At 35.3% G+C, this 20,517-nt stretch overlaps 1 protein-coding gene across 3 annotated transcripts in view; it reads left to right on the top strand.

Annotated features, from left to right (window-relative positions):
- ITFG1 (integrin alpha FG-GAP repeat containing 1) overlaps nucleotides 1-20,517 on the top strand; it is an 88,172-nt gene that overhangs the window by 21,668 nt on the left and 45,987 nt on the right. For all 3 annotated transcript variants that reach the window (XM_055818881.1, XM_055818880.1, XM_055818882.1), the window contains 3 exons: nucleotides 4,056-4,117; nucleotides 6,164-6,248; nucleotides 20,307-20,401. In XM_055818881.1, coding sequence (XP_055674856.1) covers nucleotides 4,056-4,117; nucleotides 6,164-6,248; nucleotides 20,307-20,401 — 242 coding nt within the window. The remainder of the gene's footprint in view (nucleotides 1-4,055; nucleotides 4,118-6,163; nucleotides 6,249-20,306; nucleotides 20,402-20,517) is intronic.

Below are 20,517 nucleotides of genomic sequence, written 5' to 3'. Positions count from 1 at the left end.
TTTCTTACAGGTTTATTTCTTACAAACTTGGAGAGAGCATTTGTTATTCTGAACTATGCAAATTGCCAAACAGTTATTTGGAGTGATTAAATTCCATTGCATTTTTACACTGCTGATACAAATAAATGTTTCACTTGCTTTGAAATCACTGACGTTCTTGATCAAAATCAAAAATTACTTGTAAATATTAAGCATTCAATTTTATTTCAGTGCAAGAGGGTTTAATCACAGAAAAACACGTGTTAGAGACACGTAGCTTCTTAGAAGGCTTAAAGATAAAAAGAAGGACAATTGGCAATAACATACCAGCTGAATCGGTTCAGCAGGCTTTAGAACTAAAGGTGGTGTTGCTGTACCTGTACGAAGTTGTCCTGTGGGAAATCACCATTTGTTGCTTTAACTTCGGAGCAGCGTGGCACTAGCTCCTCTATCCTATTTCTGGAAGATTTTCTGCAATCTGCCTGCCTTTGCATTTTACCCGTGCAGTGTAATATTACAGCAGCCTTGGAGCTGCTTTGGTGTGTTGGTTTCGTTGTTGTATATGATGTTATGTGCCTCAAGTTAGAAGAAAGAAGGAACGTGAAGAGGAACAAAGGGCAAAAGTAATTTACTAACTTTGAAGAGAAGCTGCTTTGGGGGTGGGAGGGAGTTCAGTGCAAAATAGGCATGTTGGTGAATTTAATCATTGTCAAGCTATTGTAGAGGGCCGTGTTCAGCCCTGATCTCTTGCAAACCAACGAGATGGTAGATTGCCTCCCCTGAAAACATAGCTGTATTTTCGTACTCTCCCGATGTGGAACAAGTGTTCCCACTAAAATACCTGGTTTGTACAGTGGCTGAACAAAGACTTTAAATCTAAAAGCACTTCCACATTTTTAACATAGTAAACATTTTAGATGCGTTCAATTATCATCTTTCTATTAGCTCTTTGTAATTTTACTTGCATTAAGTGTCCTGATTTATTCCTCCTACACTGCAGATAGCTAAATGTATTCTTTGATTTTTATTAAGTTGTGTGACATCCCAGCCACTGTGGTGTTCTCATGCCTTTTTTTTTTTTTTTTTTTTTCCCCCCCTCTCTGAGTTTAATGTTTATTTTAAAGCTGCTTTAGATTCTGGTCCTAACATCTGGGATTTCACATGCTTTTTGTTCCTTGCCTTCCTGTATTTCAATTCCCAGTGTGTCATATTTCTGAATATTTCTATGCACTTATTATGAAATCAGATTAGATGAGGAGTGAAAAACAACTACTATAATGTGCCTCAGACTAAGAATGGAAAAAAATTGATTTTTTCAATGCATAAGAGAAATCCATTGCAAATATCTCTCTCACTCTTCACATACTTTTACGAAATAGGTGTATGTGTGTAATATACAGTAACTGTATGTGCTCTTAAAAACAATTCACTAATACTTCAGTGAATTTATAATGGCTGTGTCTCAAAATTGGGGTTAGTACACTTGCAGTTTACTTAGCTGCTGTTGTTGCCTAGTCATGTCGAGTGCCTGACTTTCTGTGGACTGTTGTAACGCTCCCAGAGACGAACAATATGAAATGTCTTTTGTGTCAGACATAGCCATTGTGCTCTCTGAGGAGCTGTAACTGATAAATTTACTCTTTAATGCTCAAATGAAAGCAAGATATATTACTACTTAGAGATAATTCAATTTGTAGTAGTGCTTATATGACTTCCCATTAAGACGTTAAGGATGTTAATTTCTCTTTACTGAAGAACCTCTGTTGTAAGGATGCTATAGGTGGTACTGGGTTCTCCGATCAAAGAAAAGATGTTTTGTTTTGTGTTTTTAATGAGAAGTTGTCATAGTATGCTGCATTGGTATAGGCTTTTAAATTAAGAATAATTGTTAAATGAAATGCCACTGCATGATAAATTAGTCAAGAAACAGTGCTGTGCTGATTTTGCTGGTTTTATTTTTAATTAACTTTGGTAACCTTAAATGAATTGGAGCTAAGGACTTTTTAATACCCCCAGCATAACTGGTATCTACCTTTTGTATTTGGTTTTTCCACCCTAGAAGCATAACTATGTTGCATTATACTTGAGGCATTTATTTAACCTAGTAATAACCAACTGTTCAGAGCTGAATTTCTAGCATAATAATACTGGGTGAATTATGTCTGGTGTTGGCAGCTATGCCGTTTCATCCAGTTCTGGGAGAGATTCACAAAACACGTATAAACATGGCATTGCTAGTAGGAACGCTGAATTAATGCTCCTCAAGATCTCTCCTTGCCTAGAGGACTGTGCAGAGAGAGGATTGACTCAGCAAGTAAAGTTGAGGGGTCAGCTCTGCAGTGCGTGAATTGAACCGCTCGGCAGAGTCAGAGGTGTGGTGGGGAGATGGTTATAGTGCCAACAAAACGTCTGCTGAAGGTTAGGCACCCCGTCATATTTGCTAATCAAATGCTAGTCCTTTGCTGTCCATTATAACTAAGTGTTATGTTATAGTAAGAGCCCCTTGTGGAATAATCTATATATGATGTAGCCCATAACTGGCTGCTGGTTGCGTTACAGCTTGGACACACTACAGCCTCACTCAAAATACTTATATGAACCCCAAAAACTCTTTACAAAGATTTAATTGCATTTTGGCCTGTAGGAAAGTGAGTCACGGCATCTGTTGGTCCATGTTGCTCTTTCCCCCCTGTGAATGTATTAAAAGAGTTCTTGATGCTTTTCTAGTTCGTATCTGATAGTAACCAACAATATTGCACAAACTTCCTTCTACATCCAAAGTTAAAATTTTAAAGTTTATGTATGTTTTCTAAGTTATATCTGTGTTATCTTCAGATTGTTTCCATTACTTCTGTCTCTTGCCTTCAAGACATACTTAAGTGTCAATACAATTCTTTCCAATGAAGCACACTATTATGCTTTTCATGTGTATGCCCTAAAGGAAACTGCTATTTCAGGTATTCAGGGGAATAAAATTAAATGGTACAACTTTCAGGCTGTGGCAGGGGGACAGGGAGAAACCTGTAAGCAAAATCTTTGTTGGCTTTTTTGTGTGTATGTGGGCTGTTTATTTGTTTGGTGTGAGGGTTTATGGTTTGGTTAGGTTTAGGATTTTTTTTACCCTGAAAGACAATACCCACTATGAGCCATTTGAAGTTCCCTGTACAGCAGTCCTCCTGCTTATTCAGTAAACAACCTCAGGGTAAAGCATTAATGTTGTTTTTTTTTTAATTAAATCACTTTTTTCTGCCTACAAAGTAACCATTGTGTTCTAACTCAAATAGTAGTATCTTAAATTGTGGAAGGGAAGTAGAACAATGAAAAAAATGCTTAAATCTAAAAGAGTAGTTTTCTTAAAATCTACTTCTTGACACTGGACTTCATTATTTTTTTTTCTAAACTTTTTTTTATTTTTACATAAAAGCTTTATAAAGCTTATTCTTCCCATTTTCCTAATTTTGGTGCTTTCCTAAATAGCATTGTCAGATAAATCCTCTGAAGCACTCATGCACTGTTTTGATGTTTAAGAGAATTTTAGTGTAAAGGAAGCCTGAAATATTTCTCTATTGCCTTTCCTGCTCCTGTGAACAGTATATCTGTTGCTTAATTCAACATATCCAAAATAAAAGGATGGTTGGCAGGTTTTTACTTTTAATTTTGACTTACTAAAAATAAAACTATGTATACTTTTTCCTAGCTTTGAGATCTGTCTCAGTCTTTACTATTAAGAAATGTTCTTCAGTGTGTGTATATATATAATATCCAGCACTTACTAGCTCTTGTGAGGCTAAATTAATTTATGTATAAACTATACAAATGCCGAAGTTGAGAGCAGAAGGTATATTTATTTATACATAAGAGTATGAGGGATGAAAACAGTTTTGGGGATTTTTGGTTTTTAATCTTTTGCTTAAAAATATATATATACAACTAAACATCACTGGAATATAATATATTTATAAAATATATGTAATTTAGTTTTAATGATTTGTATTATATATCTTTATTGATGATTAAATATTTGTATGTGTAGTCTAATGTTAAATATTTTATTTCTCTTACGTTTTTCCTTGCAGATTTGTTCCTTACGACATCACCAAATCCACAAAACGTTCAGTTTGAGACATGGGTAAATAAGGTAAGAGGGGAAAACCCAAATAACCATTCTATTAAAATTCAGACAGGTTAAAAAAAATAATTGAAAACTCATTTGATATTCCTTGTTTCAGGAATGAATGGAAGTGATGTTGAGGCACTAACTGCACTAGTGTGTTTAGACTGCAGAATATCGCTAGCAATCTTTTACTCAGCAAGTTTCTCTGCAGATTTTTTAACATGACTACTAAATAAATCAATCAGACTGCCTTCGTACACCATGGCAGGCCTCCTGTGTCATCAGCAGTTCTGGGAGGTTACTGACACTTAGCGCGGTGATTTATGAAGAAAAGGCTGATCAGGGTTTTTTTTTTTTTCTTCTTTCTGTCTCAGAGATTTGATTTCTTTAAGTAAGCTTTCTTAGAACTGTAACTTCAGGTCTCGGGTAAGATTTTGTGGGACAAAGGTTCAAAATCTCACTTCTAACCATTACAATATGTATGCAGGTTACGGTTCAGAAAATCCTGAGTCCTATTTTAACCAAGTATCACAAATGCAATTCAAGGTTGGGGAGAAATAGATCAATGGATTATTTTTATTTCTTCATTGAGATTCAGCTTTTGTATTGCCTAACCTAGCCATGGTCAGTGAAGAACCTCATTGTTAATAACAATTAGTGAAATGAGTTGATTAGTTGATTCTAGCTTTTATATAGACTTAAAAATGAACAATTTTTGACTTTGACAAATTTAATTCTTGGGGGATTGAGCATTAGTGACTACTCAAAGCATTTGACCTGTTTCCTATAGGTTGCAGTGGTGGGTTTTTTAAATTTTCTTAACATTTGTTTTGGATTTATTCTTACAAAACTTGGATATGTGTTTCCAGATTCATGTATTCTAAATATTATCCTACATTATGTGTTTTGTATGCTTGCTTTTTTTTTAAAAAATAATTAAAGATAAGATTTGCTTATCTTTAAAAAGGAATTCTATTATTTGGAATCAATCAACCCAGCAAAATGTCATACAGATAAAATATATGTACGTATATATCCATCTTAAAATACCTTAATTGCTCCATTAAAAGCACTTAAATTGCTCTACAAACCTAGACTAAGTAATTCCTTTCACTGATGCACCATAAAATGCTTTTAAAATGTTTGCCTAGACAATATATGCTTTTCTGGCCAACTGAGCCCAGAGCCTAGTCATCTTTTGTGCATGCAGATGATTTGCTTCCTGTCCCCCATCTGAGTCACTGTAAATTATACATCAACGTAAATATATATATGTCAAACATCCACATACTGTTTCTGGAGTTGCATCTTCAACAACATTGAAGCCTACTAGCTGAGTATGACATGAGTAAGCAATATGGATGACTAAACATAATCCACAAAAGAGAATGTCTTTAAGTATACTTCTGTGCTTAGCACTTCATATAAGCTGTTTGCAGCTTCTAGAAAAGTGGGCCTACAAAAAGGTTTTAAATGGTTTTGTTCCATTTGTGATCCAGTTCTATGATAAACAAGGATCCAGCACTCGTTTTTTTGTCTTTCTGACAAAACACTGGAATATGGTTTTCTGCAGGCTTACGTTTTATTAAGACGATTAAAACAATATCTAAACCAGACCTAATGTAAAATCAATTAATTTCCTAATTAGAAGGAAAATCAGAAGCTATTTTTAACAGGTGTGCAGGTATGGTTTTATATATTCTGTGTGTCTATAAACTCATACGTCAGTATGCATACCTGCACATTGGTGTTAATAATCACTTATTTATGATTTAGATTATATTGCTGAAATAACCCAATCTCTCCTTCCTTGTAACACAGCAAAATATATGGACAATTGTGTCTGAATATTACTATTACAGGATTTCTGTAAGATTCCATGAAGGATTAGAAATGGAAAAACTCAGTCCCTATTTTTAAAGAGCGCAATTTTTTTTCCATAGCTGAGATGTCTCTTTATTATCTATTTAAGCATGTTTTTATTTATATGTATATTCTTTGGTTCAAAAGTCAAACTTTATCACTTAGTCTGCAGTTCAGTTTTTCCATCATCTGTGTCCTGTTTGATAGGATGGGAACTTCTCTAAACTTGAAGAAACTGTGTATGCGCCTAGTGGTATGAAAGTTGTTGGACAGTCTGTGTTTGCAGATTTTGGTGAGTTATGTTCTTCTAAACTATCCTGAATGTTGCTTTCTTTTTCATATTTTGGTTAGCTACTCTAAATCTAAGAACAAATAAAGATGTTTAGCTCTAAATTATTTTTTTTTTTACTCTTTTATCTTCAAAGTGTTCTATCTATTTGACTGTAAACCTTGAAATATCTTGGAATAAATTCAACTACATTCAACTTTGGCTGTCCTAGTACATTTTGCATCACACACATCTACTTTTGAGTGCCACACTTAAGGACTGTTGCTTTGAGGCATGGTACAGCGCCAATCTTATTTTATCAGACGTGTTTTGTTTGTCAGGATTTTGGTTTTTTCCCTAATCTTGTTCAGAAGATATTATTTGTGTAAATGTTCATAAATTCTTCACTTTTACATAAAATGCAAATTAATTAAATCACTTGAATAGATAAAGATTTTTTAAAATTTAAAGTCAGACTCCGTATTGGACCCAGAGTACAATTCTCTTGCTCTGTGCTGTCACTTAGAAGTATTATTAAGAGTTCTAGCAAAGCTGTTTACTGACATGTAACTAGAAGACACCTCTGCTAGATAGTTAATTATCCTTAGATCCTCATCTAGCAACTATGGATGGGTTTACAGATCCATAATAAATGAAATAAATTAGAAGCTGAACAACACTCAGAGTTCTTCTGTGAAATGTTTAACATTTTCCAGAAGTTTTTGTAAAATCTTTTACTGTTTATCTACAAATATAAACACTTGTATATATAATATCTGAATGAAAGAATAGAATACGTGTTTTGCTGTTAAAAATAATATTAAATGTGTTGGGGGTTTTTGTAACTATTTTCCAGGCTGATGTTGTGAATAGTGTATCTTAAAAGGTACTACGTAGAAATCTGTTGGGTTTTTTTAATTAGTATTTTTTTAAAACAATGGCAATGTGGAAAGCATTCTTTATGTAGGCTAATTTTATCTCTGTTAGGTAGCTAATGAGCCCAAATGATATATCATAATTGTAATTTATCATAGGAATTTTAATAAGCCCTGGGATACCTTTGCAAAGAGAAGTAGAACTGTTCAAATGTTAAAGTTTAAAATTTTGAGCGTGTGAATGAATTGTATACAGGGTGATAGAGCAGTGTGGTACATCCTGGTTTTGGTACAGCCACGATTATGAAAGGCCACGGCTGGTATAGCTAGCTTAGCGGCGGGGGACTGCTGTTTTGGAGTTCCATCTCCCATTGTTTAATACCCTGCTCTGCTAATTATCATCGAATTCATCAGCAAAGCACTAGTGTGAGGCAGTAGTGGAGCAGTCTTTCTAATAAGAAGATGGGAGGGAGAAAAAACATGCAGGGACTTACGAAGGGCATGCAAGAAAACGTAGAGGGACAACGTATATGGCAAAGCAGATAGAGAGGTGAGGAATCATCAATATAATCTATGGGAGGAGATGCTGGCTTTTTAGAAGCTGACTATTTAGAACTGGTTAGTCTGAAAGATCTCAGCCATTTCATCTTTGAGAGAGCACCCAGCACAGATCTTGCAGTGTGAGGGTCTTGCTTCCTCTTCCTGAACAGCTACATACACACCATCATCTTTATCATCATTCCAGATCACTCAAGTTCATCCAGGGTGAAGGATGGGAAATTGTTTAATGGTCTTTCTGCCCATTAATTTTCCTAAGCAAGTGAAAAGAGATTGCTATAAGTATGTGTGTTTTGATAGAGGAACAAAGTTTATGCGGACAACTACAGGAATACTTATAATAGTGATTTCAGATTTACTACTGAGTACTATTACGACTTGAATTAATCTTTCTTCTGTTGTAACAGCGGGTAGGAAATAGAGTAGTGCATCAATTTTTTTTCATCTTCCCAGCATTAATTTAAAATAATCAAGACAACAAATAGCTATTTTCTCGTTGAATGAAGTTTTAGAGAACATTGTTTTAGTACCATATTCACTTCTATGTGTAGGAGTAATGAAGGGATATAATTCTAAATTCCATGTTCTTTATGAAATTCAGTCTGAAGGAGGTTGAATAATATACCACCACCACCAAAAAAATCCTCCCTACAGCAAAATAGTTCTGTGTAAGAGTGGCTATACAGTAATTAGTAGGAGGAAAAAAACTTCTAGTGCAAAGGAGGATCTTAGCTGAGTTCTGCTCATGTTCTTTATCATTCCAGTATTTTTAGTTCCGCACCAGTCTAACAATAAAGAGGCAAAATCTCACGCTACTAGAGTAACACTCTATCAGAGTAACATTTACCCACTGTGCTTGTGCTATGTCTGCATATGTTTAGATACTTCAAAAGTTAGGCATTTATTATACAGATCTGCTTGTAGTGAGCTGAAGTTGAAGAAAATGCCTTACTATAAATTGTTTGTCAGACCTGAACATCTCCTTTTCCGGTTTTCTGTTTCAAAAATGATGAAGTAATTATTGTCTTTAAGTCGAAGGAAGTTAAGGTATGATGGTTTGCAGTCTGAAATAGTAATTTGGTTATCTGTAATGGGGCCTGAAAGAGTTTTCATTGCACAACAAATCAAAATGGCACAATGAAAACTTAAAATGGGATGCATTAGAAGATACCAAAGTAGCTTTTGCCAAACTGTGTGTCATACAGTAAGCAGAACATACCATACCACGCTCACTCTGCGTGCTGCAGGCATCTTGACAGTTGGCACTAGAATGCAGCTGCTGTGACTAGAAACACGTCCAATATACAGTCACAAGCGTGTCAAAGTCTTACTTCTGTGTTGCCTACCTCTGTTTTCTTCTACTATCTCGACATTTTCTGTACCTCACAGCTGATGTGCCAGCCTTGCCACTTGCTAAAGGTCTCAAAGGATTCCATAATTCTCTGTGCTTTCATTCTCTGCCACTTCCCATTTACTTAACTGTGTGCATGTTAGACTGTGGAATGATGTCAGGGCCAGACATGAGCTTGGGGGAATATGTCACTTGTCCTGCCACCTTCTTACTTACCCCTACCTTTCTATTTGTATGCTGTTGCATTTCTGCAGTCCAAGTTTCTAATTTATTGATCGTACCTACATCTTAGCAAAACATGTTTTTAGTTTCAAAAGGCGACTTTATTGAACGTTATTTTCTGCTTCCAAAAGTTTTATTTGAAGTACCCTTTCCAGCCATCAGTGTTTACCTGTTGCTTGAAAAAATGTGGGAGCTTTGAATAACGTCCTGACTGAGAACCTCTAAAGGCGACTGGTTTTGGATAAGGTTTCCTTTCTTAAACTAAGCAGGTTGAACAACAGCTATCAAGCAGAAATTATTTAGATAAGTGGCACTGGAAAAAACAGCGATTAGGTGACTCATGAGAAATTGTCACAGGTGTTAGTGTAATCTTAGCACCAAGTGTTCCTGAAGTGCTGAAACAATAAAGATTATTTTTTTTCATGAGAAAGAAACATAAATGTATGTTTGTATACATCTACGTATAAATATCTGTAAGGTCGACTACGTTTCTGTGTATACGTCTGTGTGTATACCTGTATGTATATTTTAATGGAAAAATTTGCAAAAGCAAGTGTATCTATATCAATATGTTTATGGTAACGTAGTAGACCTTAGACTTCATGTCTAAATTGGAACCTTTAAAATAAGTAGCACTCCCCTCAGTTACATGATAACGATGATTTGTACCTTAACGTGACCAAAGGACAGGGAACAGTTGACAAATTTGTATTGCCCTTTTGAAAATAAGTCAGAAATGCTTTGTGACACATTTGTTACAAATGGCATTTTAATTGATTAAGGTGAGCAGAGCCGGGCACTAGAGAATTCAGCACTTATTTGGCAGACACATTGCTCTAAATAAGTAAGGGCTGTTCATTATTACTTTTTCTATTCTTCTCATGTCACTATGGTAATTGCAGTGCAGTGGTTGCTATAGTAAAAATGATTAATCCTTCGTTGTTGTTATCTGTATGCTAGCAGAGGCTTTTTGTAAGATCTGTTTCTACTTTCTTTAGAGGAAACCATAGATGTTGGCTAGAATCCTGATAAATAATTGTAATTATAACGAGCTTTAATAATTGTCATTTAAAAGTGAAAAATTTTGTATTTGTTAAAGAAATTTAAGGATTTCAGTGAGATGCTCTAAAAATCACCAGTTTTTTAAGCAATGAGATGAATGTGGACCATACTTTGAACACACAAATATGCTGTTTTCTTGTTACTTTGAAGATTAATGAAATGTTTTTTAAAGTAGTGACCCAGAAGCAATTAGTATTGAATATTGTGCTGTTTATACAGTCTATTAATTCATTTTTATAGGAATTTAACATTATAACTCCTATTCAGCTATGATTGGTTCAGCTGGATATTGGAGACTGATGAATCATCCTTTGTGATATCTGATCTAAGACTGTATAAGTGTGGTGAATCAGCCACTGATTTTGCTTAGTTTAGGCAAAGAAATCTGTTGCAGCTTGTATGTGAAGAGAATAGAAAATAGCTTTTTGAAATCGAACTTGCTTATACAGTTGATAGTATCCTTCTGAGCTCATACAACACACTCTTTACTTTCTCAAGGTAGCATTTAGCCAACTTGACCTCAGCTCTTTTACTCACTGTTTGTTTTTTTGGCTGCTGCTGTGTCTTTATCTGTGTGGTCTTCCCTAATTTATGAAGTCTGTGTTTATTCCTACTATGCAAACTAGCTTACTTTTTGACAGAGCATGGATTGGGATTGTTCAAGTTCTGTCCGAGTCTTGTAGTGACGTGAACTCCAATGTTTCTGATATTTAAAATCCAATTATCCAACTAATAATCTTAAGACAATCTTCTCTGTTCTCCTCCCTACCAAGCAATTGAACTGCTTCATATATGTTCACTATTTGTATGACATGGTAGAAATTACCACTTTTCTCATAGGAAATGATAACTCATTATTGCCAGTTAGTTGTTTACACAGGATAAGAGTGCTTAACCTCTGCATTTTTTTTAAAATCATTCATTGCATTGTGCAAAATGCATTTGTTGAAAGATTTTTTCTTTTTTAAAGTAGGGTTTGATTATCCTGCAGCTGGTGATATCTCAAATGCACTACTTTTCTGCCTGAAGTTGCATTTCAGTTTTGTAGCTTTTAGTTTTGTGTATCAACTTCATTTTAGCATCTGAATTTATTTATTTATTTCCTTTTTTTTCAGAATGTTGCATCCTCAGATGTAGTAGCTGTATACCAAAGGAAAAATTGTAATGGTGCATTTCAGTAAATAACCCCTTTATAAAGCAATTGTCTTTTGAGCACTGCACTGTGAAAACATACTCCTGTATGTCCATGCTCCTGTAGTCAGTAAAAGGATTCTCAAAGAACCTTAAGATGCAGGAAGACAGTACTTCTGTATTTGAAACGCTCTGCATATGAGCAAAACTGTTCTTACTGTGATCAGTTTGGTGAAAAAAACCATAAAAGCTGATGGTAATAAAGAATTCCGAATTACTTTAGATAAGGAAGAAGTTGTTTTAGTGACAGATGTATTTCAGTTCATCTGAAACAGCAGTGCATAGAGACATACCAAGTTAACTGCCACTTGTGTTTTGAGTCCATGAAAGTATGTTTAAAAGCTAAACCTGTCTTACTTGTTAATTGGTAAACAGCAATGCTGTTCAGTGATACCTTTTCATTTTAATATTTGTCCTATTAGATTTCTATCATTCTAGAAGAAGATCCTGTTTTGAGGTTTATGGCCATAGCTATCTGTTACTCCTTTGTCATTCCTTTAAAAAGACAAACAAAAAAACCCCAAACAAACAAAAAAGTGCAAATTCGTGTCCATTATAAATAATAGATCGTGTTGCTCTACATATGCACCCCATCTGACTGCCTTAGTAACTTAGGACAGGCATTAAGCTGAAGCAATTGTGTAAAGTCCATCTAGGAAACTTCTGAATACAGTGGCTTCAAATTCCTTTATTCATAGTCATCTTTGACCCCTTAGGGAGATTATTTTTCCATGCATCCATCCTTACTGTACATCCCTGTCATGTAATCATTTAGTATTTACCATCTTTTCATGTCATTCCTTTTGCTGTTTAAAGTGCTGCATTTCCTGATCTTTTAAGTCATCAATTCTGCTATGATATCCACAGAAATCCCACATTTCTGCAATGTTTCCCATCCCCTTGCGACTAAACTGTAGCTGCATACAATTGTGGCAATGGTATTACTGAAAATTCAAGTGGTATTTTCTCTAAAAAAGTTCTTGTTTTCCCTGAATTTGCACAAGATAAATCATAAATAATATAATATACAGTTGGGATTAAATTGTCTAATTTTGTTAAAGCAAAACACCTCAGAGCATTTTAGCATGTCCTGGAAGCTGTGAGAGTGCTGTGTGGTGGGCTGAAACTGGCTGGAGTTACAGCCTTGGATGACCTGTGCTACTCAGTACTCTTAAGTAACTTAATATGTGTTCTTGACTCCCTCACAAATATAAACACTAATTCTGCTATTCCTTTCTCTCCAAGTCTTTATTAGGACTTGGATACAGTGAGATTTTTTTTGTCCACTTAGTTTCAAGCGTAGTTCTAAGGCAGCATCCTTTTTGGGGTGGGGGCAGAACCTGTTTCCCATATTTTGCAAAGTCCTTTCACATGTTGCTGACAAATTCTAACATCTGGGAAAGAAATTGATGTTGTCTCATATCAATTTTTGTCAGTGGGGTTTGTACGTTAAGAATTACTTTGTTTTCTTTCCCATAATAAAATTAGGAGTGATGTGCGTGCCACTTACTTGTTCTTTGTTGAACTTACTCTCCTCAGGATTGAATTGTTCTTTGACACTGTTCATGGTTAACATAACAAGAACTCCCAACCCAATATTTAGTCATGCAAGTAGCTTGCTTTAATTAATGTTAATCCCCTTCATTTGTTAGCATGTGAAGGTTTAATGCCATATGAGCTTTCAAAATGCATAGCATTTGATAGTTCCAAACTGTACAGTTTTCAGCAGAAAATACAACAGGAATTTCAGTGCTATTTCTTGTTTAGTGTGCAGAGGAGGGGTGTCTTATTTTGTATTTAATCTGACTTCCTTTTCCTGCTTGGATTCCGGTTAGTACATTTGATAACGGTCTTTCTATTTAAGGTAGAAGACCACACTGTTGGATCAGAGGCAGCCTGGAAGTCTCTTTGCACAGTTTGCTGGCACGCTGTGTTGAAATGCTTTTCTTGCAGTGGAGGTGTGAATGTGGATTCTTTGGAAGGATATAGACAGATTTACAGTCAGGATTGATTTAGTGTGAAGGAAAGCGTTACAAGGTTTTCTTTAATGTCCACAGAACTCTGAATCACGTGAGAGCTCTTTGCATCTGTTTTTTGAAGTTATGATTCACTTTTTCTAGAAGCAGCTGACACCGATTCTTTTAATAAAGCATAATTATCTTAGTAATCTATTATAATTGTCTCTGTCATTACCATCTCATTGAACACCTAAAGGCAGAGAGTGACAAAAGAATTCTAATCATTTTATTACTTCAGAAGATAAATTTAAGATAATCAGCTTTCAAACAAAATGAAGTTTTGTTTGAATATCAAACTCAGTTGTACTGGTTGTAGTCGTCTTGTTTTGAGCACTACCATAACAGGGCTTTTTTTCTCATTTTCTTACTGTTCTTTAGAACTTTAAATGGAAGGCTCATGAGAACGGAGAATGAGAAGTGTGCAAAGCCGTGAGGGAGAGATGCTAGCAAGCTATATGCATGGAGAAAGAAAAAGCACATAAAGCTTCGTTAGGTTGTATTGTATTAAACAAGAGATGCCTTACGCTTATTTGGAAATCAACAGCAGAGAAAAACTTCTTGTCTTTTATTGTACTATGTTGAGGACTTGTTTTTCTCACTTTTTTGAAGGGAACTGTGAAAACTACATCGATGGAAGGTCTGTAATAATACAGGGACTATGGCTAATTTAGAATGTGTATTCTCAAGAGAGAACAGTAGGTGCGCAAGGCACGAGGACTTGTGGTATATGAAGTGTCTTGCTTTTGTGTAGCATGAGGTTCGGAATTATGAAAGCTAGACTGTTCTCACTGCCTTAGCCTGCATAGTTAGTTTGTTTCTATTTTCCAGAAAACAATTTCTTTTTAACACAACTGTAGGAAGTTATAATAATCAGTCTATCATCTCAAAAAAAAGAAAAAAAAGTTGATTCAATTTTTGGTTTTACATGAGCAAAAGTAAGATTACACTGCAGCAGAACTATGTAGCTGTTTAAAAAGATTTGGAGCATACACCCAGTGAAAGCTGTTTTGCTCTTCTTAACTACAACTTTATCTTGCTGTATTAGAAAACAGTTTTGAATTGAGTGATCACAGTACTTGTCATTTTCCCAGGTTCTGTTCTACTTTCAGAGCCCCTGTTGGAAAGTAAATTGTACAAGCATGTGCAATGAATCTAATAACCCTTGAACTTGGTTGCAAAATACCACTTTTCTGACACCTTTTTCTTTTTTAAAGGAATTTGATGATTTGGATCAGATATTTTTTGCCTGTGTTTACTCATGCTAAGTAAATTATATGCGTGTTTGCTTTAAAAGCATGTCTCTGATACAGCTTAGATGGGAAGAAGTTCATTATGTATGTAACTTTTTTTTTTTTAAGAGTGTAAAAGAACGTTATAATTCATCAGCAGTCTTTGTTAAAAAAAAATACCACCACAATTTGGTAGTGGAAGGTTACTATTGTGGCCTGTTGTAGGTTACAATACTATTGTATTGTAGGTCCTGCTGCCTATTTGCATATTTAGCCTAGTTACTTCATATGTATTTCTCTTTAATTATGGACGGATGTAGGTGATAAGTTATGAGACAGAATTGACTTGAGTTTGGGTTTGTTGGGTTTTTTTCCCATCACAAAAGATCTATGCCAATGTGAAATGATAATCCAGTTCAAATTGAAAGGGCTAAAAACTAATAGACCTGCTACAGCAATTTCTTAAACATCAGAGCTGAAACTACACAAACCCTAGTGCCACCATTACAAATTAGCAGACAGCACAACATCTACAAGAGGATGCGCAACTCAATGAGATGCCGGGACCTCAGGGTCAATGCATCTCTCGGAGTAGCTGCTGAGACAGTTTGCTGTTTGTGCATTTGTTTTAAAATGTGTTTATGCTACAGTACATTAGCATTGCATTTTGAATATATATCACTTCTTAATAACATCATGTTGTTCTTCTGATTTACAAGTTTTTTGCTTCTTTCTCCCACTCAAATTTACTTCTAGAACAGATTGAAAAAATGTGAGCTGGTTTTTTTGCAACTGTGAACATTCACAATCAATGTTAAAGCTTCAGCTGGAAGTAATTTTTCTCATACAATCTCTGTGTATGAGGTGTGCTCCCAGTGGTCTGCACAATCTGTCTTTTTGCTTATCTTGTTCTGGATTGGATTGCTAGCACTTTGCAGGCATGGCCAAGTGTTGGATAGGCGGTTTGGTATCTATGGTTGCTCTTTGAAATACAGTGAACAGTACAGAAATACAGTAAATAATGATGCTCACGTGATTCCTAGATGGCATAAGACTGCTAATTCTGTCTTTATGTATTTTGATATAAGTACGGATTTGCAGCTGATGAGTATGTGGGACTGTTCTTTTTCTAGCCTTTTCCACTGCCTATAAAAATTGATCTTTTTTAACCCTGGAGTTCGTCAGTATCACAGTCAAGCCAGAATCATGTGTTGAGAACGTGCAGGCTAACGGTTCAGTTTTTGTTTGTATGTCAAACATGCTTTAAGTTGAGCGGTGCTAGCAAAGGACATTTGCAGTCCGGGGTATGTTGAGCCATACCTAGTGCTACAAATTACGTTGAAATTACAAGTCAGGATAACCTTGAGATTTCCAGCAACTTAGACTGAGATTGTTTAAAATCTGTGCGGTAATAGAAAGACAGACTAGTAGCCTCTAGGAACCGAGTGAAAACTCCAGAGGATCTACCGAAATACATTGCCTAGGTAGACCTAGGCTGAAGTACATTATTAAAGACATGTTACGCAAGGTATCTTTTTAAAATGTGAAACTAGTGCAGCTCATTTCAGCCGGTCTGATGGGTTCATCCAGCCGTTGTCACCGATGCACATTTTCTCACCTATGAATACCTAATTGCACTGGAGCAGATGTGAAAATGATATTCCTTTTTAATTTCTGTTTTCCTCCTCCTTTGTGGAAGAACTGAAATTCAAGATCAGAGTTTAAAATTGAAAGATGTTTATTTTAAATTGAGATTGAAACTGGGTATGAAGATGAGAAGAGCTAGCATTATAGGTCCAGGTTTGTTGTTAGTGAGATTGAGCTCTTCTATGAGCAGCTGCTGGGATTATTTTTTTGTGTGTGGTCTTCAATATCAGGAGAGTTGTGGCAAAGGGTTGTATTTCAGTGGGTGCTTCCAAGATAAGAATCAGATAAAGATTTAGAATAATTTTTACTTTCTTTACAAACTGGGAGGGCTGCTGCATCAATTTGTTGGCTTCACGTAGTGCTTTTAACAAAGCTTCAGAAATACAGGAAACTTATTTCTAGTTATTATGGATGAGGGCGGTTTAAAATGGCAATGAATAGTGAAACAGTCCCTGCTTCAGCTTTGTGCTTAGGGCTGTGGTTTGGGTAGGTTTTTTTCTTCTTGGGATTCTTGAACAAAGATTGATGCAAGATTTTCATTTAAATAAATTATTCTACAGTTTTAGCTGATATTCTAGGTGAGTTTTATCCTTATTCTTTTTTCTTTTTGTAAAAAAATATAACTGCTGCAGTTGATTTGTAAAATGTTACCATTTCTGACAGTCTCTGATTTTTCTTCAGAAAACTGCTTTTGATCAGGTAACCTCAACAGTAAAAGATGGATCTGTAGATCATAAGATGTGCATTAGAAAAAAAAGTAGAGAAGTAGTAAGAGATAATAGTACGATAGAGATGAAGAATGTTGGGCTTTCCTTCTTTTGATTGCTACTTTTCTGTAGTACAGTATTTAACTAATTGTGGGGTTTTTTTAAACTACTCTGCTACAACTCAGAGGGTGTTTTTTCACTGATGCCCTGTTTCCAGGTAATTTCAGACATCTATGCCTAAGACAAATGTAATTATACTAACTTATTGGACTAATATGCTTGCATCTCATTTCTTTGTTATCCTTAAATTCAGCTGAGCACAGAGTGTAGAAAAATGAACCAACCAAAACAACAACAACAAAAACCCCCAAAAACCCAACCAACCAACAACAAAAAAACAACCATGAACAAAACCAATCAAAGATAGGTATCTCTATCTGAAAAACTTTTCAAGGGTGGGTACAGCAATAATTCAAGATCTAGATGAGTTTAAGAATGATTCCTCAGACTCCTCATCTTCAGATTTTTTCCTTGACAAAATCTATTTTCAAAATAAACTTTTTTCTTAAAACTATGCTATAAATTTCCAACAGATTTTTCTCTTACCTAACAAATTTATTTTTTAACTATATTTAAATATATGTTATACAGAATTGGAGAGAAATTACAACTGAAAACATGACCCTGTACTAAAAGTTACATAAATGGACCCGTAGGTTCTAGTCAAAGGAATTGGGGGAACTGTGTCCTTCCAATATGGAATATATGTCATATTATTTGCAGTTGCAGGGGCAAAAGTATGTTGTTTGATGCATATTTACCTTCTATTCATTCATTGATTGTACTGCATTATTTTAATCAAATCTTACTCTTAAACTTGTAATTTATCTGGAACACTTGCATCTGTAAGGTGGTGGCATTGTATTGAATTATGTGAAAGTTCCATCCTCTTACAGCCCTGTAGTTTCGTTATTCCTCAAAGCTACATAGATTTACTTTTTTTTTTCCAATATATTGCAGCATTACTGAACGTTAATTATCAAGATTATCAAACTGAGTTATCAGCATAACAAGATGAATGTTCACAGTTTAAGTAGAATCAAACATTTTATATTCTTCTCTGCTCCATAGTGTAATTTAAAATGAGAACATCCTTGTCCTTTTCTCACAAAGAGCAAGAAAAGAGTTAGTAACTGAAGGTTCTTTGTCCTCATGTGTTACTGAAAATCTTCTAAAATTACTTTGGACTGAAACTTCTGTTAAATGTGATTAAAATGTGATTAGGGCTTAATTTAAATTTTATATTCACAGAACACTTCCGTGTCTGCAACTTAATTCTATTCTAGGAAACCCTTCAATATTGCCACAGTTTATAATTTGCAAATTGAGCAGTTTCTCCCATTTTAAGTTTAGGAAAAGCCTGCAGTCTAAACAATATTTAATTGTGGTTCATGTAAGCAAAATTAAAGTAAATAACGTTTTTTAATTGTTATTCTTGAATGATGCAGAAGGAGAACAAACAGCTTCAGAAACTGGTGCTGATTTCAAACTGGTTGAATTCAATAGTTGCTGTGTTAGTTGCTCTATGCAGTGGTAGTTTCCTTTCCCATCTCTTTGGATGCAAACTTAGTGGATTTCTATCCCCTAGGCTACTCAGCATCCAATATTGTCTATTTTTGATAACAGAACTGCCGTGATGATTTGGGAGGGCTTTAGTGGTGAAGTAAAATAATTCACCAGGCAGATGGGATGTAGGAGGGTGCTAAAGGTGTTTAGCTTTGTCATAGCTTTGTCACTTGGAGATATTTGGGGAAGTCTGGTATTTTCATCGCTCCTCCTCCCCCTTGTAACACTACTTTCCATCTCCCAGCTTCCTTATGTAATAAGGGGGGGAACCTAGAATACTTAACTATGCACAGAGAGAGAGGTACACACACGCTAAAAGGAGCTTCCGCTTCCTAGAAATATAATTTGGCAGGCTGAGAAAGCATTTCTTAGAGTACAGGTAAAGTTTGATGGAATGTTTAGGCTGTGGTCAGTAGTATATTGGGAAATGAATATGGGATTCAATGACTTTGGCAGATGGTCTAGGTTTTGCGTATTAATGAAGGAGACTTCTTAAGCAACTTTACAAAATCCACTTAAAATATTAATACCAAGCTCCTCAGAACTGTATGGGCTAAGGGGCAATTTGAAAATGTGATTTTTTTTATTACGATATGAGCTTTGATTTCATAGCTAGGAAAAGCGGATTCCTGAAATTTTCCTGAGCTGGGGCATACCATCTCTCGAGCAGGTCAAGTCTGGTTATACTTGGGACTTCAGCAGTAGTCATTAATGCAGCAATTAGACCTGCTGCTTTTTGGCTGCTTGCATTCAACTGCTTCTCTGTTCTTCCTTCTCAGCCCGTACAAGGTAACTTCTGGTGGTCTCCCTCCGAGTGGGGAGGCAGTGTATTCCTGAATATGCTAGGCAGGGCTGCAAAGCCAAAATGTGAACATAGGGATTTCTCCTGGAGTACATAATGAGCAAGTTCATTGATTTCTGCCCGCCTCCCCGCCCCCCCCCTCCCCCCCCCCGCCATGCTCTGTCTGTCAGAATTCTGGATGCAAATTGACATTGCTTGTTTAAACATTAAAAGATCATTATTCTGCTAAAGGTTTTGGTAATACATGGATTAAAGGTGCTTGAAGAGTATTTTTTTCAAACTTGTAAATTACTCAATTTGCCTAATTCCTGGAATTTATTAGCCATTGCGTCAGTCAACTTACAGATTAAAATATTACATGTGACTCATGAGTCTTCTTAAAGTCTTGCTTGACAGCACAAGAGTTTAAAACTAGTTCAGAAAATTAAATAAGTTTGTATCGTGGACTTGTGATGGTGGATTTATATTAAAGATAATTTTCTTCCCTATGAAACACAGGGACTGAGTAAATTACTAAGCACTTATTCTTCTAAATATATCACATTATCTTTAGAAATAAATTTTAAAACTTTCCTTATATTCAGGGTCAAGATGAAAATACATCAACAAAGAAAATCTTCAAACAAAAGACCCAAATTAGATTAATAGTTTAAGGATTTTGAAAAGGTCTACTTTTATCTCATGTAATTTTTCACATTTTAAAAAATAATAAATTACAGCTGATTATCTCTTGCAAACAGGGTTTCTGATTTTGCAAATATAAAGCTGAACAGTCTTTTTTTCCTCTTTGACAGATGGGGACGGACAAAGTGAACATTTGTTACCAGTCTGTGAAGATAAAAAATGTCAAAAAAGTGCCATCTACTTAACTAAGATAGGAATGAAACAGGTATTGTGAGTTTGGAATTGCAAAGACAAAGGAAAATACTGTGCGTTATGAAATAATATGATATAGGAAAATGATTTTTCAGGAAAGAAAAATTAAACTTCCTCACTGCTGATTAT

The sequence above is a fragment of the Falco peregrinus genome, chromosome 14 (genome assembly GCF_023634155.1).
Source record: "Falco peregrinus isolate bFalPer1 chromosome 14, bFalPer1.pri, whole genome shotgun sequence".
NCBI lineage: Eukaryota > Metazoa > Chordata > Aves > Falconiformes > Falconidae > Falco > Falco peregrinus.
This window is presented reverse-complemented; position numbering and strand designations above follow the sequence as displayed.